The sequence below is a fragment of the Chrysochloris asiatica genome, unplaced genomic scaffold (assembly GCF_000296735.1).
Source record: "Chrysochloris asiatica unplaced genomic scaffold, ChrAsi1.0 scaffold00021, whole genome shotgun sequence".
NCBI lineage: Eukaryota > Metazoa > Chordata > Mammalia > Afrosoricida > Chrysochloridae > Chrysochloris > Chrysochloris asiatica.
The window spans coordinates 16,428,002-16,445,240 of NW_006408539.1; the positions used below are offsets into that span (position 1 = coordinate 16,428,002).

Here is a 17,239-nt window from a genome sequence, read left to right on the forward strand (position 1 = left end):
ACCGATGTCCACCCAAATGTCCTGGTTCTTTTCCTCTAACTGGGTTTGTACCATGTGAATCCTATGCAGGAAGACTAGACTTCCAGCCACTCTGTTAATATGAAAGCCCCCTTCCTCCTGGCCTGGAGTGGCCACACTTTGGCTTCTCTGACGGTCAAGCCCTTTGCCAGTTTGTTTGCTCTTCAAATGGAGAGTGAATGCAGCCTGCGTGGCACACAAATCCATGTGTGTAGGCACAGGAGAGTCCGATGGGGCCACCAGAGTGGGCCTCAGCAATGAGTGGTGGGGTTTCCAAAGACAGGACACTGGATGGGACTGTCTTAAATAAATAAATCTTTTTCTTAATAATGTAAAAAATAAATGATATTTCCCTTTGGCAGTAAATAGCTGATTTGATGTTGAGCATGAAAGTCTTTTTCTGTGTTTTGTTGTGTGTGTGTGTGAGTGTGTGTGTGTATGTGTTTTAAGAGACCACAGCTTCTTTCCTTGGTACCTCACTAATGCTGTGTACTATTTCTACTGCATTCATGAACCTCTTGCATAACTGTTTGTGGCAGACTGGGTGACCTCACTTGTGCCCCAGGTAGGCACCCAGGGTGATGCAAGCTCCCACCAGGGCCAGACTGAGCAGAGTCTTCAGAGACAGCCAGGAGAAATCAAAAAACGGCCGCATGCTGGGTCCGTACAGTTCCACAAATGCATCCTGGTGGGGGGAGAGAAGGAAAGAGAAAAAATTGTGTTAGAGACAGAGTCCTGGCATTGCTCTGTAGGCTAAGCACAGGACTGCTAACCCACCAGCCACACCTCAGATACCCTGTACAGGGTCGCTAGGAGTAGGAACTGACGCGTACTTAACAATAACCCTAGGTGCTAAGGGGATTGATTCCCTTGGTGGTACAAAGGATTCATAGGCTCAGCTGCTTACCAAAACGTTGGAGGTGTGTGTTCACCCAGAGGTGCTTCAGGAAAAGGCCTACTGATTTGTTTCAGAAAACTGTTGTCATTGGAAATCCTGTAGAGCACAGTTCTAAGTGGAATCTACTTGTGAAAAATCATCCACTGAGAACAATGTGGAGATAAGCTCTACTCGGACACACTCGGAGCTCCATGAGTGGAGTCTACTTATAAAGAATCATCCACTGCAAACATGTAGAGACCAGTTCTACTCTGACACACATGGGGACACCATGAGTGGAATCTACTTAAGAAAAATCATCCACTGAAAACAATGTAGAGACCGGTTCTACTCTGACACGCTCAGGGGTGCCTGGTGGAATTTCCTTATGAAGACTCAGCCAGTGAGAACACTGTGGAGCACAGTTCTACTCTGACACACTCAGGGGTGCATGAGTGGAATTTCCTTATGAAGACTCAGCCAGTGAGAACACTGTGGAATACAGTTCTCTGATATACACACTGGCGCCATGAGTTGGGAGTAGACTCCATGGGAACTGGTTGGTTGGTAAGTGCTAAGAGGAAACAGCAAAGGCAGTCAGGAACTTCTGAGAGTTTAGTTTGCCTGGACTTTTATAAAAATAATAAAACATAACAACCAAGCACAAGTGGCTGATGTCATTGGGTCCATGCTGATTCCTAGCAATCCCATGTGATAGTATGGCATCCTGGTGGGGCGCAGTAGGATAAGCACTCAACCCAAGTTCGTTTGAATTGCAAGGTCGGCGGTTCAAACTCACCAGCCACTCAGTATGCTGAACTCAGGAGAAAGATGTTTAAGGTAATATGGATTTTGATACACTTATGTGGGACACATATGTCCCAAGTGGACTCTGGTTGAAGAGATGGTAGGGTAAGGCTCATTTCTTCAGATTCATGCAGTTATACAGGTCCCCACCAGTCGGCAGCATGTACCCACAGCACCAAGGTAATTCAGTCAGGTGAGTCAAGGAACTGGTCACTAATAAGTGAATCCTCTGTTCCTTCAAGAGTCCTGGTGTGGTGCTGTGGGTTAATGCACTGGACTGCAAAGTCGGTTTGAACCATGACGTTGGTGGTTCAAGCTCACCAGCTGTTCCTTGGAAACCCTATACAGGGTCGTTATGGGTTGGAACTGACTCGACAATACTTAACAACTAACTGTTCCTTCAGATGCACTAAATCACCTTTTTTAAAAAAACATTTCACTATGTTCCTTTTGTAACAATTTTTATACAAATTGTGTGTGCCATTGGTTATAATTGCTCTCCTCTCTTTTTAAGCAGTCTTCCTCATCACCTAAGTTAACACGTGCCTGCCCTCTACCATGTGTTCTGTTCTGTGGGTTGCCATTTGTACAGCGTGTCAGCGTACAAGAGAATGAAAAAATTCTCCTTGTGAGACATTACTCCTAGTGTTACTTTTGCTTCCATTGGTCTAGCGTTCCCATCTTTGCTATTGGTTGAATGTTGACCATTTGGCTTCATCTATTTAATGCTTTGGAGTTCTGCTGTGGTACTGTGGGATAATGCACTGGACCGAAAGATGGCTTTGAACCACAAGGCTGGTGATTCAAACTCACTAACCACTCCTTGGAAACCATATACAAGGTCGCTACGAGTCAGAACTGAATTGACAAGTTAGTTCTTCAAGAGAGCACATTATTCACAAGTTACATGGCGTAAATGTGTCCTGCAGAAAAAGCTTTGATTCCAAGTTCAAAAGGTGTCCTCGGCAAACAATCTCAGGGCTTCCTCTATTCCTAGTCTAGTAGGTCTGGCTTGCCACAGGAGTTTTAGTTAGTTCTATGATCCTCACTCCCGCCCTCACCCCAATTCTATCTAGGACCTTCTTTCGTGTCCCTGTGCAGAATGATCAGTAGCGGCAGGCATGCACCATCTAGCTCTTTCAGTCTCAGTTTAGAAGAGTCTGTGATTCGCGTCAGCTCTTAGCATTGTGGATTAGTTCCTTCTGTGAGCCTTGATTTTTTTCATTCTCTTGTGCTCTGTATGGTAGAGACCAATAGATGGCCGCTCCCAAGCTTGTAAGACCCCCGATCTACTCACAAAACAGCATGCGGAACATTATCTTTGTGAATTATGGAATGTCAACTGGGTACGGTGTCATGACTATTTATCAAACAACGTACCTTCTCGTCACGTAATTAGGATCAAGGGCTCCTGAGGCATCAGAGTCTATGTATAAACAGGGGCAACTCTGCCTCTTGCAGATGTACCTCAGGGTCACACAGAGCTGAAGCAGTAACAGCCCTCCCTTCTTCTGAGGGACAACAGCCCCCGCTGGAAGGACAGCCCCGTTCTCTGGAGCCCTGCCAGTATTGTGGGTGCCACTCAACTGAACTAATCTGGGGCCTTGAATTCCTCTAGTTACCCAGGGCGTTTTCTGAAGCCAAGTCAGATTCGGAGTCAGTCTAGCCTTCTGAGCGAAGCCCTTTCTGGACATGGAAGCAAGAAGGGACATGCTCAGTTGGCATTAACTTCGGGTTTGCCTGGTCACGGTACTGGAGAGGGTGGGGCAGAGGAATGCACCCCCAAACATCTCTTTCTTTCCAGGGCTGGTAGAATTCCTTCTCATGGCCTCCATCCCCTGCTGCAAATAACTACGCTGCTAATGAGTCTAATGAACCACTTCTCGTGTGCAGTCTAGAGTTGGATTAGATAATGTGGCATTTAGTGACCCGAGGAGTAGACACCGTGGTCTGGACTTGTGGGAGAAGCTCTGCATGGGAACGATCCAGTGCCGAGCCTCATTTACTCCATCCATAAAATTGGTTGTTGGGAAGATTAAAGTCGGTGACTCAAAAACACTTGTCAGTGTGGTTCCGAATGTGATATACTGGAAGAATGAACAACTTGGAGCAAGCGTGACCTTCTTACAGACCTGCCACATGCCTACTTTACCCACCCTTCCCCCTTCCAGATGTCCCAATGAGCCTCAAATTTTACAGAAGCAATTCCCCAGCTCCCTCAAATGAGGCAGCTGTTAGTTCTGAAATGGGTCAATGGTTCTAGTAGAAATTGTGAATTAAAGTGTTTAACCTTGCGTGTCTTGTCTGCCAGTTTGTCATACTGTGGTAGGTTGTGGGTTGCTATGATTCTGGAAGCTATGCCACCGGTATTTTAAATACCAACAGCGTCACCCATGGTGGGCAAGTTTCAGCTTCCAGACTAAGACAGACTAGGAAGGAAAGGCGGATCACTTCTATGAAGTGTTAGCCACTGAAAACCTTATGAACAGCAGTAGAACACTGTCAATACAGTGCCAGAAGATGAAGTGACAATGGTGAGGTTGGTGCAGGATCAGGATCACTATGTGTCCCCAGTACCGACTCAACAGCACCGAACAGCAGCCCCCACCTTCCATGTCCTGGCTGAAGCTAGGAAACAACCACACATGCTTGCCATGCAATACTATACCTCTTCATCAGTTCTTAGGCAGAGGGGCTGAGGTTGAACCACTTAACCCCCTAGAACCTTGGTTTCCTCACTGGTTAAAACAGGGAGATTGAAACTGGTTCCTAAACTTTGTCCACTAAGATCCCAAAGTGCACAGTAATCCTGTGGTTTGAGGACTGAACATGTTCCCAAGCTACTCTCATGGAGACTACTTGCTTTTTCAAACATCCTGATTAGGGCAATTTCTGAAGGCTGTTTGAACAATCTGTCATTATTTGTTTAAGTTTGAAAGCTGTTTTCAATAAACACATGCTCTTGTTATGTATTAAAAGCAACAAAGAGGGGAAAAGAAAACCCGGAACATGGTCATGTGATTCAGACAAAATCCCAGGCTCTGTGAGTGGGAGGCACCACCTCCTTGATCATGTCAGGACTGGCAAGGGGTGGGACTTGCTGCCGGCATGGGCACAGGTGTGGGGCAGAGACTTACTCCCTTTCCCAGCAGGCAGAGCGCTAGCAGTGGCCAGGAGTTCGCAGAGAGCTTCTCCTCAAACATCTACATTCACAGGCCAGAGCTGGTGCTGATGGCCAAGCCCCCAGCCCCACAGTCTGGCTGCAGGGAAGTAGGAGTGGGCTGACACGGACGGGGGTCCATAGATGTGTCATCCAAGTGTCCTCATCCCTCCTGCATTATGACCAGTGGTGGACCACCTCACCCCCTTCTCTCTGTCACACACACACACACACACACACACACACACCTCTCTTCAAGCTGCTCACCCTCCAGAATTTGTCTTTTCTACCTCAGGCTCCTTTAAGATGTTTTCTTTAAACCGGATCGCAAATGAAATAAGATGAAGTGAACACAGAGTGTCCGAGACGATGACAGAGTAGCAGTGAAGGGCCCCACCACACACGAACAGACTCCTAGGTCCAGGCAGAGGTCCAGCCGTTCCCTGCTTGAAAGTGTGTATCAAAGGCCTCAAAAGCATTATCTTTTTATTAGTAATTCCACTTCTAGTTAAATGAATTGAAAAAATAATAAAATGCACGTGGTGTTTTTGAGAGCAAAAACTTGAAAACAACAGCAAGGCCTGGAAATATGGTTGATACTAGATGGTGGGATACGTTGTTGTGGTTTAGTACCGCCGAGTCGGTTCTGACTCATAGAGACCCTGTATAGGGTTTCCAAGGCTTTTTAATTCTTTGCAGAGGCAGAAAACCTCATCTTTCTCCCATGTAATAGCTGGTGGGCCAAACCATCAACCTATTTCAGCCATTAAAAATTACAGCTCTTATGTGTTGGCAAGGAAAGATGTTCCTCACAAAATACTAGTGAAGTAGGTGACAAAACAGTATGCAAAACATATCCTTTTACTGTTGTGTTAAAACCTACCATATGTGTGTGCCTGTATACACAGAAGAAAAGTACACAAGAGAAAACAATGAGCTGTCAACACCAACTACCTCAGAAGACAGGAGTGGCATGAGGGAAATGGCACATGTAGATTCTCCTTTTGTTTTCGGTGAGCTGTCTTTTCTCATTTTTATACAACACATATATTTTGACATTTACTAAACAAAATTTTAATGATAAGCACTGGACTGAGAACCACACCGCCCATGGTTCAGGCCTGCCAGCTGCTCTGCAGGAGAAAGATGAGACATTCTGCTCCCACACAGATTTAAGGCCTTGGAAACATACAGGGTCACTATGAGTCAGAACCGACTTGACAGCACTTAGCAACAACAATATATATATATATAAAATGGAGCAATGGACTGTTAACCACAAGGTTGGCAGTTCAAACCCACCAGCCATTTCTTGGAAACTATACAAGTCACTAAGAGTCGGAACTGACTTGATGTCAGTTAACACAACATAGATATAATGACACATGCCTACTGTTGATCAAATCTGAAGAAAGTCAAACTCCATCATTTACCAGACCAGTATGTTGGGAAATGACCAAACTGGAAGAGACTGGGCTTGACACAAGACCATGCTCCCCAGGGAAATGGAATCCTTCTTAGACCTGGACCCAGAAGAGTTGTCAGGAGTCCTGTACCCAGAGATTCAGACCCTTGGGCTCACTGCTAGCCCTCAGCTCTATCTATACACAGGGACATTGGATATGGCTCGACTGGCTGTAAACAGGTTGACATGCAGTTACAAGCCACAGTGTTTGAACTGACTATGGATCCAGGGAGGTCTGAAGGGGTGACAAGCCACTCTGCCCTCCAAGAGCTCACATTCTAGAGAGAAGTAATGCCCATCTGTGCATATCTGAATTCAACTTAATGTGTGCTGCCATTTTGAATTCTGCACACAGCAGAAGAGAGTGAAGGTGAAAATTGGATAGTACCCCTAAGAAATCAGACACTGTTATCAAATGCCTTTGTTATTTCCTATTTTTCATGGCTTTATACTTTTGTCTCCATGGGGATCTGCCCCCTGAAGTTTAAGGGAAGAAAAGAAAAAGAATAAACTCATAATCAAGACTGGGGCAAAAATGCCTAATAAAGATGCTGTTTCTTTTACAGGGGATGCAAACAAAACCTAGATTACCTGCAGTATGTACTAGTAAGCAAATGCATGATGTGTGTATTTGGTGGAGGGGAGAACCGTATGCAATCCCTTGCTTCCTCTTAAGGGGTTATAGTATGGGCAGGCCATGGTTTATTGATGTCTCTGTGCTCCGCCCCCCTTGCTCCTTCAACTTCCTCTCCTCCTGACCCTCTGTGACCCCTACTAGGCTCCCAAGTGCTACGAGAGAAAGTTGTCCAGCTACACACACTGGAACTGCTCAAAATACCTGGTCTGCAAACTCAGAATCTCTTAAGACTATGTGCCAATCCTTTGTTTTTGGCCATATCTCTTCTCTGTTCCTTTCAGTGACTCTTCCCAAGCACCGCCATTTTCCCCAAATGTGCCGCTCACCTTTCAGCAGATGGTGCCCATCTATTAACTTAGATCTCAACCTACCTTTTTCCCTGGCCTTCTTCACCTTGTGCCTTCATCCCACCATTTTCCATCACATCGGGAGTCCTCTTCCATCAGTAGTCCCTGCTCTCAAATATAATTCCAGCCTCATCCTTCCTTCCGTTTCTTTCTTCTTGGCATATAAACATTCAGATTTCCTCAAAATGTCAGTTCTGATGCTATATTCTACCTTATTATTCTCTCTTTCCTTCCTCTCCAACAAGCTGCCAACTCAAAACTTATTAGCTCACTTCCCAACCACATTTAACCCAGTTGGTCCAGCTTTTTCCTCCAAAGACACCCCCATAAAGACTGCCAGCACCATCCATGTTGTTAGGTTGCATCTTGCTGGGAGCTTTGATGCATTGTGCATCAAGACCACTGACACTCTTCCAGGACCCTGCTCTCTTCATGGTTACCTTAAGCCTTTATGATTATGCAAAGGCATTCGACTGTGTGGATCATAACAAGTCATAGATACCTTTGCAAAGAAAGGGAATTCCAGAACACTTAACTGGGCAGAACCTGTACAGACACCAAGAGACAGTCATCCAAGCAGAACAAGGGATATTGCATAGTTTAAAATCACGAATGCTGTGTATTAATGCTGTGATCTCAGCATACTGTGTGCTGGATAAATAATCCAAGCAGTTGGATTATTTGAATATCTGAAGAAGAATGTGGCATCAGGATTGGAGAAAGACTCCTTAACAGCCTGTGATATGCAGATGGCACGACCTTGCTTACTGATAGTGAAGAAAACTTGAAGTACTTACTGATGAAGATGGAAGACTATAGACTTCAGGATAAAAGAAAACAAAACAAACCTCAACATAGAGCAACATTCCTACAACTGGATGAAGAAGCAACATTACAAAAACAGAGAAAAACTGAAGTGGTCAAGGGTTTCATTTTATTTGGCTCCATAATTAATGCCCATACAAACAGCAGTCAAAAAATTCAATGATACATCACCGCATTGGGCAAATCTGCTGCAAAAGTCCTCTTTAAAGTGTTAAAGAGCAAAGATGTCTCTTAGTAGGGAAGTGGGGAACTGAGGTAGAAACGGAACTCGGCCACACATGTCCTTATCAAGCAAGTTACTCCTGCTATCAACTGGAGTAACCCCGCTGGGGAAATCTGGGGGGCACTGTAGAATGTGCACCTCATGTGATCCTACTGAGGGTCTAGGGACTGGGGTATCTGTACACTAACTCCCATCACTCATTGCTGAAGGATGCTTGAATGGGGGCACCAATGCACAGAATGTGCTCAGAGACCAGGCATGCAAATGCTGGAAGCTGGAGGTCAAGCTCAGTGGCACTAAAATGGGCAGTTACGCATCTGTTCCATTGACTTTACCACCTAAATCTCTCTCCCCAGGACTCCACCTTCAGCATCGACACTTTCCTGTAACTTGTATTTCCTCCAGAGAGCCAGGAGCAGTCACTCATTCCCAGCCCCCAGGTTGAGTTAGAGGCCTCAGCTGTGTCCTTAACACCAAGAACATGTTTACGTGTCTAACTTCTCATCAGACTATTAGCACCTATGCGCAGGGACCGCTTTATTTGTCTTGGGGGTCCTGGAGCACGCGGTGGTCGCATTTAGTACATGTTTATGGAAGGGAGCTCTATTGAGTTCTTTTTATTCTTTATTATAGAGCAGATTTCCCCAATACATCTTTATAGATGTGATTTATTTCTTAAAGGAGTTTATTCAGAGGCCAAATAAGTGACTGGATTAAAGAGAATTCAGCACTTGTCTTACAGCAGCCTTGAACTGCTCCCACTGTCCAGCCAGGCCCCGCAGCCTCCTTCCCTCTTCAGCACTCAGCCTTCCTGGTCAGTGTCTGCTCATTGTCACAGGTATTGGACATATTCTGGCCTTGAATGCACTGGGTGGCATTTTCCTAACTCATCCGACCATTCACCCTACCGCTGCGGAGACCCCTGCTTCACAACAGTGTTCCTAGCACTATGACACCTGGTACTACAGGTACAAGAGTAGGTGTCTAGTGCAAGATGGGGAGAGCCTCACTGGGCAAAGTCTGCTTTGTAACATCCCTGCGAACAAAAAGGTGCGGGACGATTCCTCTTCCTAGCCACAGATCCTCTGAGGGGAGAAGGAAGAAGAAAAGACATTCATTCATTCCCAGACCATCTACGGCTTCAGCAGCTGTCTGAAGGCTGGAGGACGGAGGGGAGGGATGGAGACACGGGGACATGCCTGCGGGAAGCACTAAAACCCATGCAAGGAACCGAGACCTCCTTCTACCTGAATAAAGCAGCTGGCGAGGAAGTGATTCCATTTCCCCTGGTCATCGGCTCAGCCGGATTTCCTCCTCAGCACATTGTGCTGAATGGGCCGGGTGGCAGGCCCGTTGCACGCCTCGGTCTCCCTGGGCTCTTCCTCCAGCTCTCCCTATACTCCCCAAACACTGATTCCGGGTGTAGGGAGGAAGGGAGGCCCTGTGCGTGCAGCTGAAGGACACGCAGCTGGCTAGCCTGCAGGCTGTGCAGGGATCCACCAATCATAGGAAACAGACTGATTTTGAGGCACTTTGGACCCTAGGGGGAGGGACTGGTTGATTTACCAGCCAACAGCCTAGACTTGAAGCATCCTAATCTAAGTGTCATTTGGTAAAACAAGAGGCCAGCTAGAAAAATGGCTGGAGATGAAAACCCCCAAGCAAAACAAAAACAAAACTGTGCCCCTCTTCCCCCACTCCTACTGCAGTTGGTCCAGGAAAGTTTGGGTTATTTTGTTATGCAAATTTTACTGAGAATGCAAATAAGCCAGGGGCCCCCAGAAGCTAGGGAAGCAGAAAAAACAAACAGTCCAAGGTTCCTTCCTCTCCTGAGCAAGACAGTGTTTACAGCCTCTGCGGCTGACTCCAGCGGGCCTGCTGCCCAGGGCCGGGTCAGAGATGCTCAGCAGGTCCCAGGGTAGGATCTGCGGAATCCTATTGTCTAATCCCCATCCCATCGGGTGCCTCTGAAAGAAGTTCCCCCTCCCAGGCACTAGGTATGCAAATGTCACAGGGAGAGGCCGAGGTGCCTCCCGCAAGGACTTCAAGAGTTCTTTGGAAAAGGGCAAGACCTGCATTTATAACAACATGTGCTAAAACATGTCAGTGCTAGGCGGTTTGCTCCAAAGACTCCATCCATGTGAACCAACCAGATGCTGTCTAATGCGTTCTGACTCATAGTGGCCCCACGTGTGGCAGAGCAGAACTGCACAACCACATGCTTTCCACGATTGTGACCTTTCAGGAACCAATTACCAGGCGTTTCTTCTGAGGTGCTCCTAGGTGGTTTCAGACTGCTAACCTTTCAGTCAGTACTCCAGCACTTAACCATCGGTACCACCCGTGGGCTCCCTATCCATATTGCTGTTGTTGTTAAGTATTGTTGAGTGCAGTTTTACAAACTTGTATAGGGTTTCCTAAGGAGTAACTGGTGGGTTTGAACCGCCAACCCTGTGGCTCTTATCCTACAGTGCCACAGGCCCTGAAATTCCTTCTTGGGCCTCCTTATTCATTCAGGAGCCGCACAACATTGAAGCAACACTGGGTTAGGAGCGGAGGAGTCTTTGGAGCTTCCGGAGACCCAAGTCCTGCCCTATTGTCATTGCCCCATGATATTCAGACACATCCACAGAAGCTGGAATTGGCACATGAAACCTTCTTCACCACACTCTGTGAATTTATGGTGTGAGGGGACAGAAGAGAGTGCAGTCCCCATTCAGTGCCAAACACCGGAAGAGGAAGGTGCCTTCCTCAGGGTCTCCCATGCAGAGGCTGGGCTAACCTGATTCCCGCTGTTACCTTCCTCATTCCTCTACCTTCTCTAGGCTCCAAGCCTCTCAAAGCCTGCATTTTCTGGAGCTCAGCCCTTTGCTGTTTTGAGTTATTGCCATTTGTTTGTTGTTTACTCTGTTTTGGAGAAAGGGTCGTTCATTTATGATACTGTGTTGGCCATGGAAGTCATTAATCATTTACACTGAGCAAAAGAGCAGAATTCTTATATCTCAACAATAAAAAGATAAGTGCTGTTTTCGTTAAGTTCTGTCTAGTTGGTTCCGACCCATAGCAACTCTGTGTATGGTTTCCAAGGAGCAGCTGGTGAGCTTGAACCGTCGACCTTGCAGTTCAAACAGCTGTGCAGTCAGATGCATTACCCACAAAGTCACACCAGGACTGTATTATAATAGAGGCAAAGGATCTGGATAGATGTTTCATCAAGGAAGATGGATCAAGAGACCATAAACACATGACCATTATTGTTAAGTGCCATCGACTTAGTTCTGACTCACAGAGACCCTATGCAAGGTTTCCGAGGAGTGCCTAGTGGCAGTCCAGTGCTTGTCTTAGCGTCAACCATTGTTGGTCATCGTTGCTGTTAAGTGCTGTGGAGTCGATTCCGACTCACAGCAACTTTGTATAGGATTTCCGAAGTCTTAAATCTTTGTGGGAGCAGAAAGCCTCATCCTTCTCCCATGCAGCCAATGGCAGGCCCGAACCATGGACCTTATCCAGAGCTTATCATATAGAGTCGCATGTTCCCAGTGGTCATTACGGAGATGCAAATCAAAACTACAATGAGCTACGATTTCATATCTACTAGCACAGTTAGGATGGGGAAGAAATGGACAATATCGAGTGTTGGTGAGGATGTGTAGAAGCCGCGCCCTCATAAACTGATGATGAGAAGGTAAGATGGTACAGCCATCGTGTGTGGTGGCTACTCAGTAAGTTAAACATCGAGCGATCGCATGGCCCAGCAATTTCACTCCTAAGCATCTATCCAAAAGATTGAGAACACATGCCCACACAAACCTGTAGACCGCCTTTTTGGTGACTGCGAATAGTGTTCATAAAAGCACTATTCACAATAGCCAAATAGTGGAAACCACACAAGTGTTCAGCAAAAGGTGAATGGATAAACAAAATGTGGTTTGCCCATCCAGTGCACTATTATCAGCCAAATGAAGGAATGATGCATGCTACAGCATGGATGAAACTTCAGAATGTGCTCAGTGAACGAAGCAGGCATCAACTGGCAGCTGGCAGCTGCTTCCCTATTTCCTCTTCCCATGGTCAGTCTCGGCTACTTACCCCAAAATCCACACCTGTCCTCAGCACCTCCCCGTGTAAAACTCATCCTCTGGGCCTTCCATTTCAGGGTACTCCTCTGACCAGCAAAGCAACTGACCAGCACAACCCCTGACCTGTATTTCCCCACCCCCTCACTCCCACCCAGTCCCCTCCTCTCAGAACCTAGTATGGAGGGAGAGTTGGGTGCTCCTCAGACTTTGCTCATCCTCAATACAAACAGGGTCCCCTTTACCTGTGTGGGCTGGGAAGTCTATGGGAAGATTAACGTTTGGAATATAGCATTTGGGATCTAGAGCTACAGGTGAGCTACCTTCCCATCCTTCCCCTGGGTAACAGTGCGATCACTGTGAGCTGCATTGAGGTGGACAGGTGTGTATGCTGGCAACTGTGCAGACGTGATGCCATGGCCACCAACTCCTCTCCCCACCACTGCAAGAGTTAATTCATGAAAATATGCTAAAAATGGGAACTGAAAGCAAATGCTTGCAAACTTCTACAGCTTGGCCTAATTGCTGTCATCGGGACGCTGCTCCTGGAGCAGGAAGGGGGTGTCCTTAGCTTATTAAATGTGGAGGGCCATAGCTGGGGGCTGCTAGTTTGATTCTAACTTGTTTAAATCAGCAAGTGTTGACTGAGGTGGGTGGGGTGGGGAGGACAAAGAACCTGCATGCATTTCTAATAGGAACTTGCTGAAACTGTTCTCAGGCCTGGAGTGAAAAGAGCAAAGGAGAACACAAGGGAGCAGGCAGTACCCTCACTGGGCATCGCCAGCAGCCATCATGCCTGAAGCTCTCTCCTGGAATCCTGGCTTCTTTTCCTGGTTACCGTCCATAGGCACAGACAGCATCAGTGGGCTTATTCTCCATCTGGAGCAAGCCTCTGCCCAAGCCTCACAGCCCACTACTATCCCAGTCAAAAGCACCTGAGATTAAAAAAAAATAGTGTCTGATCTCACTGATATGAAACATCTGGACCTACACAGACACCAAAGTTAACAGCGATATCCAGAACGGGGAGTCATTACTTATGGGGCGCCGGATTTGTTTGGGGCATGTTATAGACTGAATTGTGTCCCCTCAAAGTATCAACTTGGCTAAGCCATAGTTCTCAGTATTAATAATCATCTTTCATTTTGTGATGTGATGGAATTATTCTATGTGGTGTGGCCCTTGTAGGATAAGCACAGGACCTAACCACAAGGTCAGTGGCTCAAACCCAGCAGCCGCTCCTCGGAAACCCTGTACAGGACCAATATGAGTCGGAATGCCTCAAGGGCAGTTAATTACAACAACAACATGATGGTAATGGGATCCTAGTAGGGCACTGTAGGATAAGTACTGGACAGCTAACAATAAGGTCACTGGTTCAAACCCACTAGCTACTCCTCCAAAATGCTATTTGGGGTAGCTAGGAGTTGGAACCCCTGATTGACAGCACTTCCCAAAAATCATGTTCATGAGGCAGGGTATTACCTGGAATGTCAGGCTGTATCTTGAGTCACTCTCTTTTGAGATATAAAAGAGGCAACAAGCAAACAGAGCTCGGAGGGACCTTGTTGTTGTTGTCACAGCGATCCTATACATGGCTGCTGAGGTTGTACATCTTTTCAGGAGCAGAAAACCTCATCTGTATCCTGTGGAGCAGCTGGTAAGCTCACACCACCAATCTTGTATTTTGCAGTCCAATGCTTAGTCTATGGAGCCACCATGCTGTTGTAAATCAATCTGTTGAGTCAGAAGCACCTTTGTGTTGTAAATCCTTACTTTTAGGATATTAGTAAGGTTGGATGGAATATACAGGATTAGGTTGTATCTTGAGATAAAAAAAGGGGAGGGCAGTGAACCAAGAAAGAGAGACTCCCTACCAGCAAGAAAGAAGAGTCAGGAATGGAGCACATCCTTTGGCCCTGGGGTCCCTGTGCTGAGAACCTCCTAGACCCAGGGGAAAATCGATGCCAAGACAGATGAAGATCTCCAAGGGATGTTGGTCCCTCAGATGTTGAAAGGAGACAAGGACCTTCCCCAGAGCCAGCAAAGAGAGACAGCCTTACCTTAAAAAGCATGCTGGCATTCAGTCCAAGTCTGAATTTGGACTTCTGTGAGAATATAAATGTGTTGGTTAGAGCCATGCACTTGTGCTACTTCCGCTAGGGCAGCACTAGAGAAACGAAGGCGGGGTGGATAATCATAAAGGTAGCACAACATGGTGAATGAACTAAAGTTACTGAATTATATACTCAAAAATGTTGACAATAGCACATTTTGCTATATATATTTTAGCTCAATAAAATAATTTAGGAAATACGGAGATCTGACTGGCCCTGCCCAGTTCCCAGCCCCAGTGCTGTAGCTGCAGTTCAGATGAGCAAGAAGATCCCCGAGCAGCTGGGGGAGATGTTTCCTGTCCACCCCACCAGCCCTCACCAGGAAGAGGAGTCAACTCTGTGTCTGGGAGGGACCAGAGGATGCTGTCATGGCTCTCTCTCTCTTAGAACTCTCCCTCTGTGTTAGGGAAAATCTGCTTTCATTTTATATTTCACGATGGAGCTCAGTTCTCCGGGAAAGACCCAACATGAGTAAAAACAGATGAGTTTCCAGTGGCGCTGCCTGGATCTCTTCCTTCCTCATCAGACAGCTGTCCTGTGACCATGGAGGGCAGCAGATCACTCCATCTCGGGCAAGCCCTGGGACGCACCACACCGAGCAAAGTCAGGGCTGGAGTGGAGGTTTACTAGGAAGGGCCCCGGGCAGCATGTTTTCTGGTATCTGAGGATACAAATATACACACTCACACAAGTGTGTCCTGACAACAGTCATGGGGTGGGGGGCGGGCTTCAACAGGCAGAGGGGCTGAGCAGTTTTCTACCAGCAAAGCCTCCAGGGAACAGCTGACAGACGGCTGGCTGATCCTCACTGAGGGCTGCCTTCTGGGGAAGCCTGTGGACACCAGCAAGGTCAGAAGCTCCCTGTGTGCGGACAGGCCTGTCCAGGGTGCTGGCAGCAGAAAGAGCGTCTCCTGGAGAGCAGCAGCTCCACACCCACTCACGGGCATCTGCTCCTCACCGGCCAGACAGACAGCCATGCTCACAAGGTTTGCTGTGCACACTGGCTGCTCCACCCACGAAGGGCAGGATCAGGGACCGCCCCGGCTGGACTGGCGGTCCGGTGGGCGGTGCCTATGCGGGAGTGAGTGGTCTTGAGGCAGTGCTCTTGCTGACACCTTGGAGTGGGTGGGCTCATGCTGAATTCTAGGATGCAAACATTCACCTCATGCTCAGCACTGTGCTGTGTGCTGCAGAGGGCACGAAGGGGATGTGTGCATCCTCCCAGGCAGGGAAGATGTCATACTTGCCCCTAAGCCCAGCGCAGGACCCTGTCCACACCACCGATTCCATACACCTGCCTCCAACGTAGCATGTCACTGGAGATACAGAATAGCTCACGCCTGACACCAGGAGAGGCAGCTTCAGGTTGGGGTGGCAAAAGATTCTGGAGGGATCCCCAAGACCACACCCGCTGTCTTCAGTAGCTTCCAACTCTAGCAACCCTGTAGGACAGAGGAGAACTTGTCCATAGAGTTTCTGAAGCTTCCAGTTTTTCTGAAGCAGATTGAATGAAGCCTCATCTGACTCCCACCTTTCAGTTGGCCACCCAATGCTTAACCCATGGCAGCACGAGGGTTCCTTGGAGGGACTTTGTTGTTGTTGTGTGCTGTGGAGTCGGTGCCAACTCATAGCAACCCTGGACAGGGTTTACAAGGCTGTAATCTTTACGGGAGCAGAAAGCCTCATCTTTCTCCTGCAGAACAGCTGGTAGTTTCGAACTGCTGACCTTGCAGCTCGCAGCCCAGTTCGTAACCACTATGCTACCAGAGTTCCTTAGACCAAGTTATTTCCCCCAGGAGAATCCTTATACAAATCCTGGACCCAGTGATAACACTGTACACGCTTTGGGTGGCCCTTGTCACGAGTCTTATCTACTTAGGACTCATCTGACTAACGGAGCAATCCACCTGCAGTCAGACCACTCGCGGGAGAGCTTACACAGGGTTTACTTCTGACCTCATATGTGGCATGAGGGGTGAGAACTACTGTCCCACCCAGTGACCCACTGAAGCCTACTGTGGGCCCTGGTAAAAGGACCTTCCACAGAAGAGCCTGTGTTCAGAGAGGTCACACAACCTTCCCAGGGTCACATGGCTCCCAGAGGCCAGGCTGGGACCTGAAGCTGGCACCATGAGATGGCAAGGCCTGTACACATCCAACCACAATCTGCTCCCCAGTCTGAGACAGAAAAGAAGGACACAAGCCATTTCTTGGCAAGATAAGCAATGATGAGAGATACCTCTGGGTCCTGGTGAGTCGCTAAGCGAATTTATGAGGGGGTAAGCCCTAAATAATCTGAATAAGAGCATCCAGAGCCTGGAAGGAGGGGGGATTTGGGGCTGTGTGTGGCAGGTCCTCAAGCTGGCAGTTGTACACAGCCGGATAGTGACAGTAAACTGGGCTGGTTTAACAGAAGAAGAACCTATGACCAAGGCGTAGCCACAAGTCACACGAGCCCCACCCCTGCCCCGGGCACTCCACAGAATCTGATACCACATGTGCAAGTGGAGCTCGGTCAGACCACCCAGTCCCTTTCACCAGGAGCCTGCTAACCAGCCGGCAACAATACGCTAGCTTCTCCCTGCAAGAATCGTTCGCCATTTTTCCTTTCCAGTCATACTTTCTCTGCTGAAATAAATTTAAAATTTTGTCATAATGTAACCCAGGTGTTGTTGCTGTTAAATGCC

The 17,239-nt window shown here is 47.5% G+C and overlaps 1 protein-coding gene across 1 annotated transcript in view; it reads right to left on the reverse strand.

Annotated features, from left to right (window-relative positions):
* Nucleotides 1-568: 568 nt before the first annotated feature.
* Nucleotides 569-17,239, reverse strand: part of BCL2 (B-cell CLL/lymphoma 2) — a 227,926-nt gene continuing 211,255 nt past the window's right edge. Inside the window, exon 2 of the mRNA XM_006837534.1 lies at nt 569-703. Coding sequence (XP_006837597.1) covers nt 569-703 — 135 coding nt within the window. The remainder of the gene's footprint in view (nt 704-17,239) is intronic.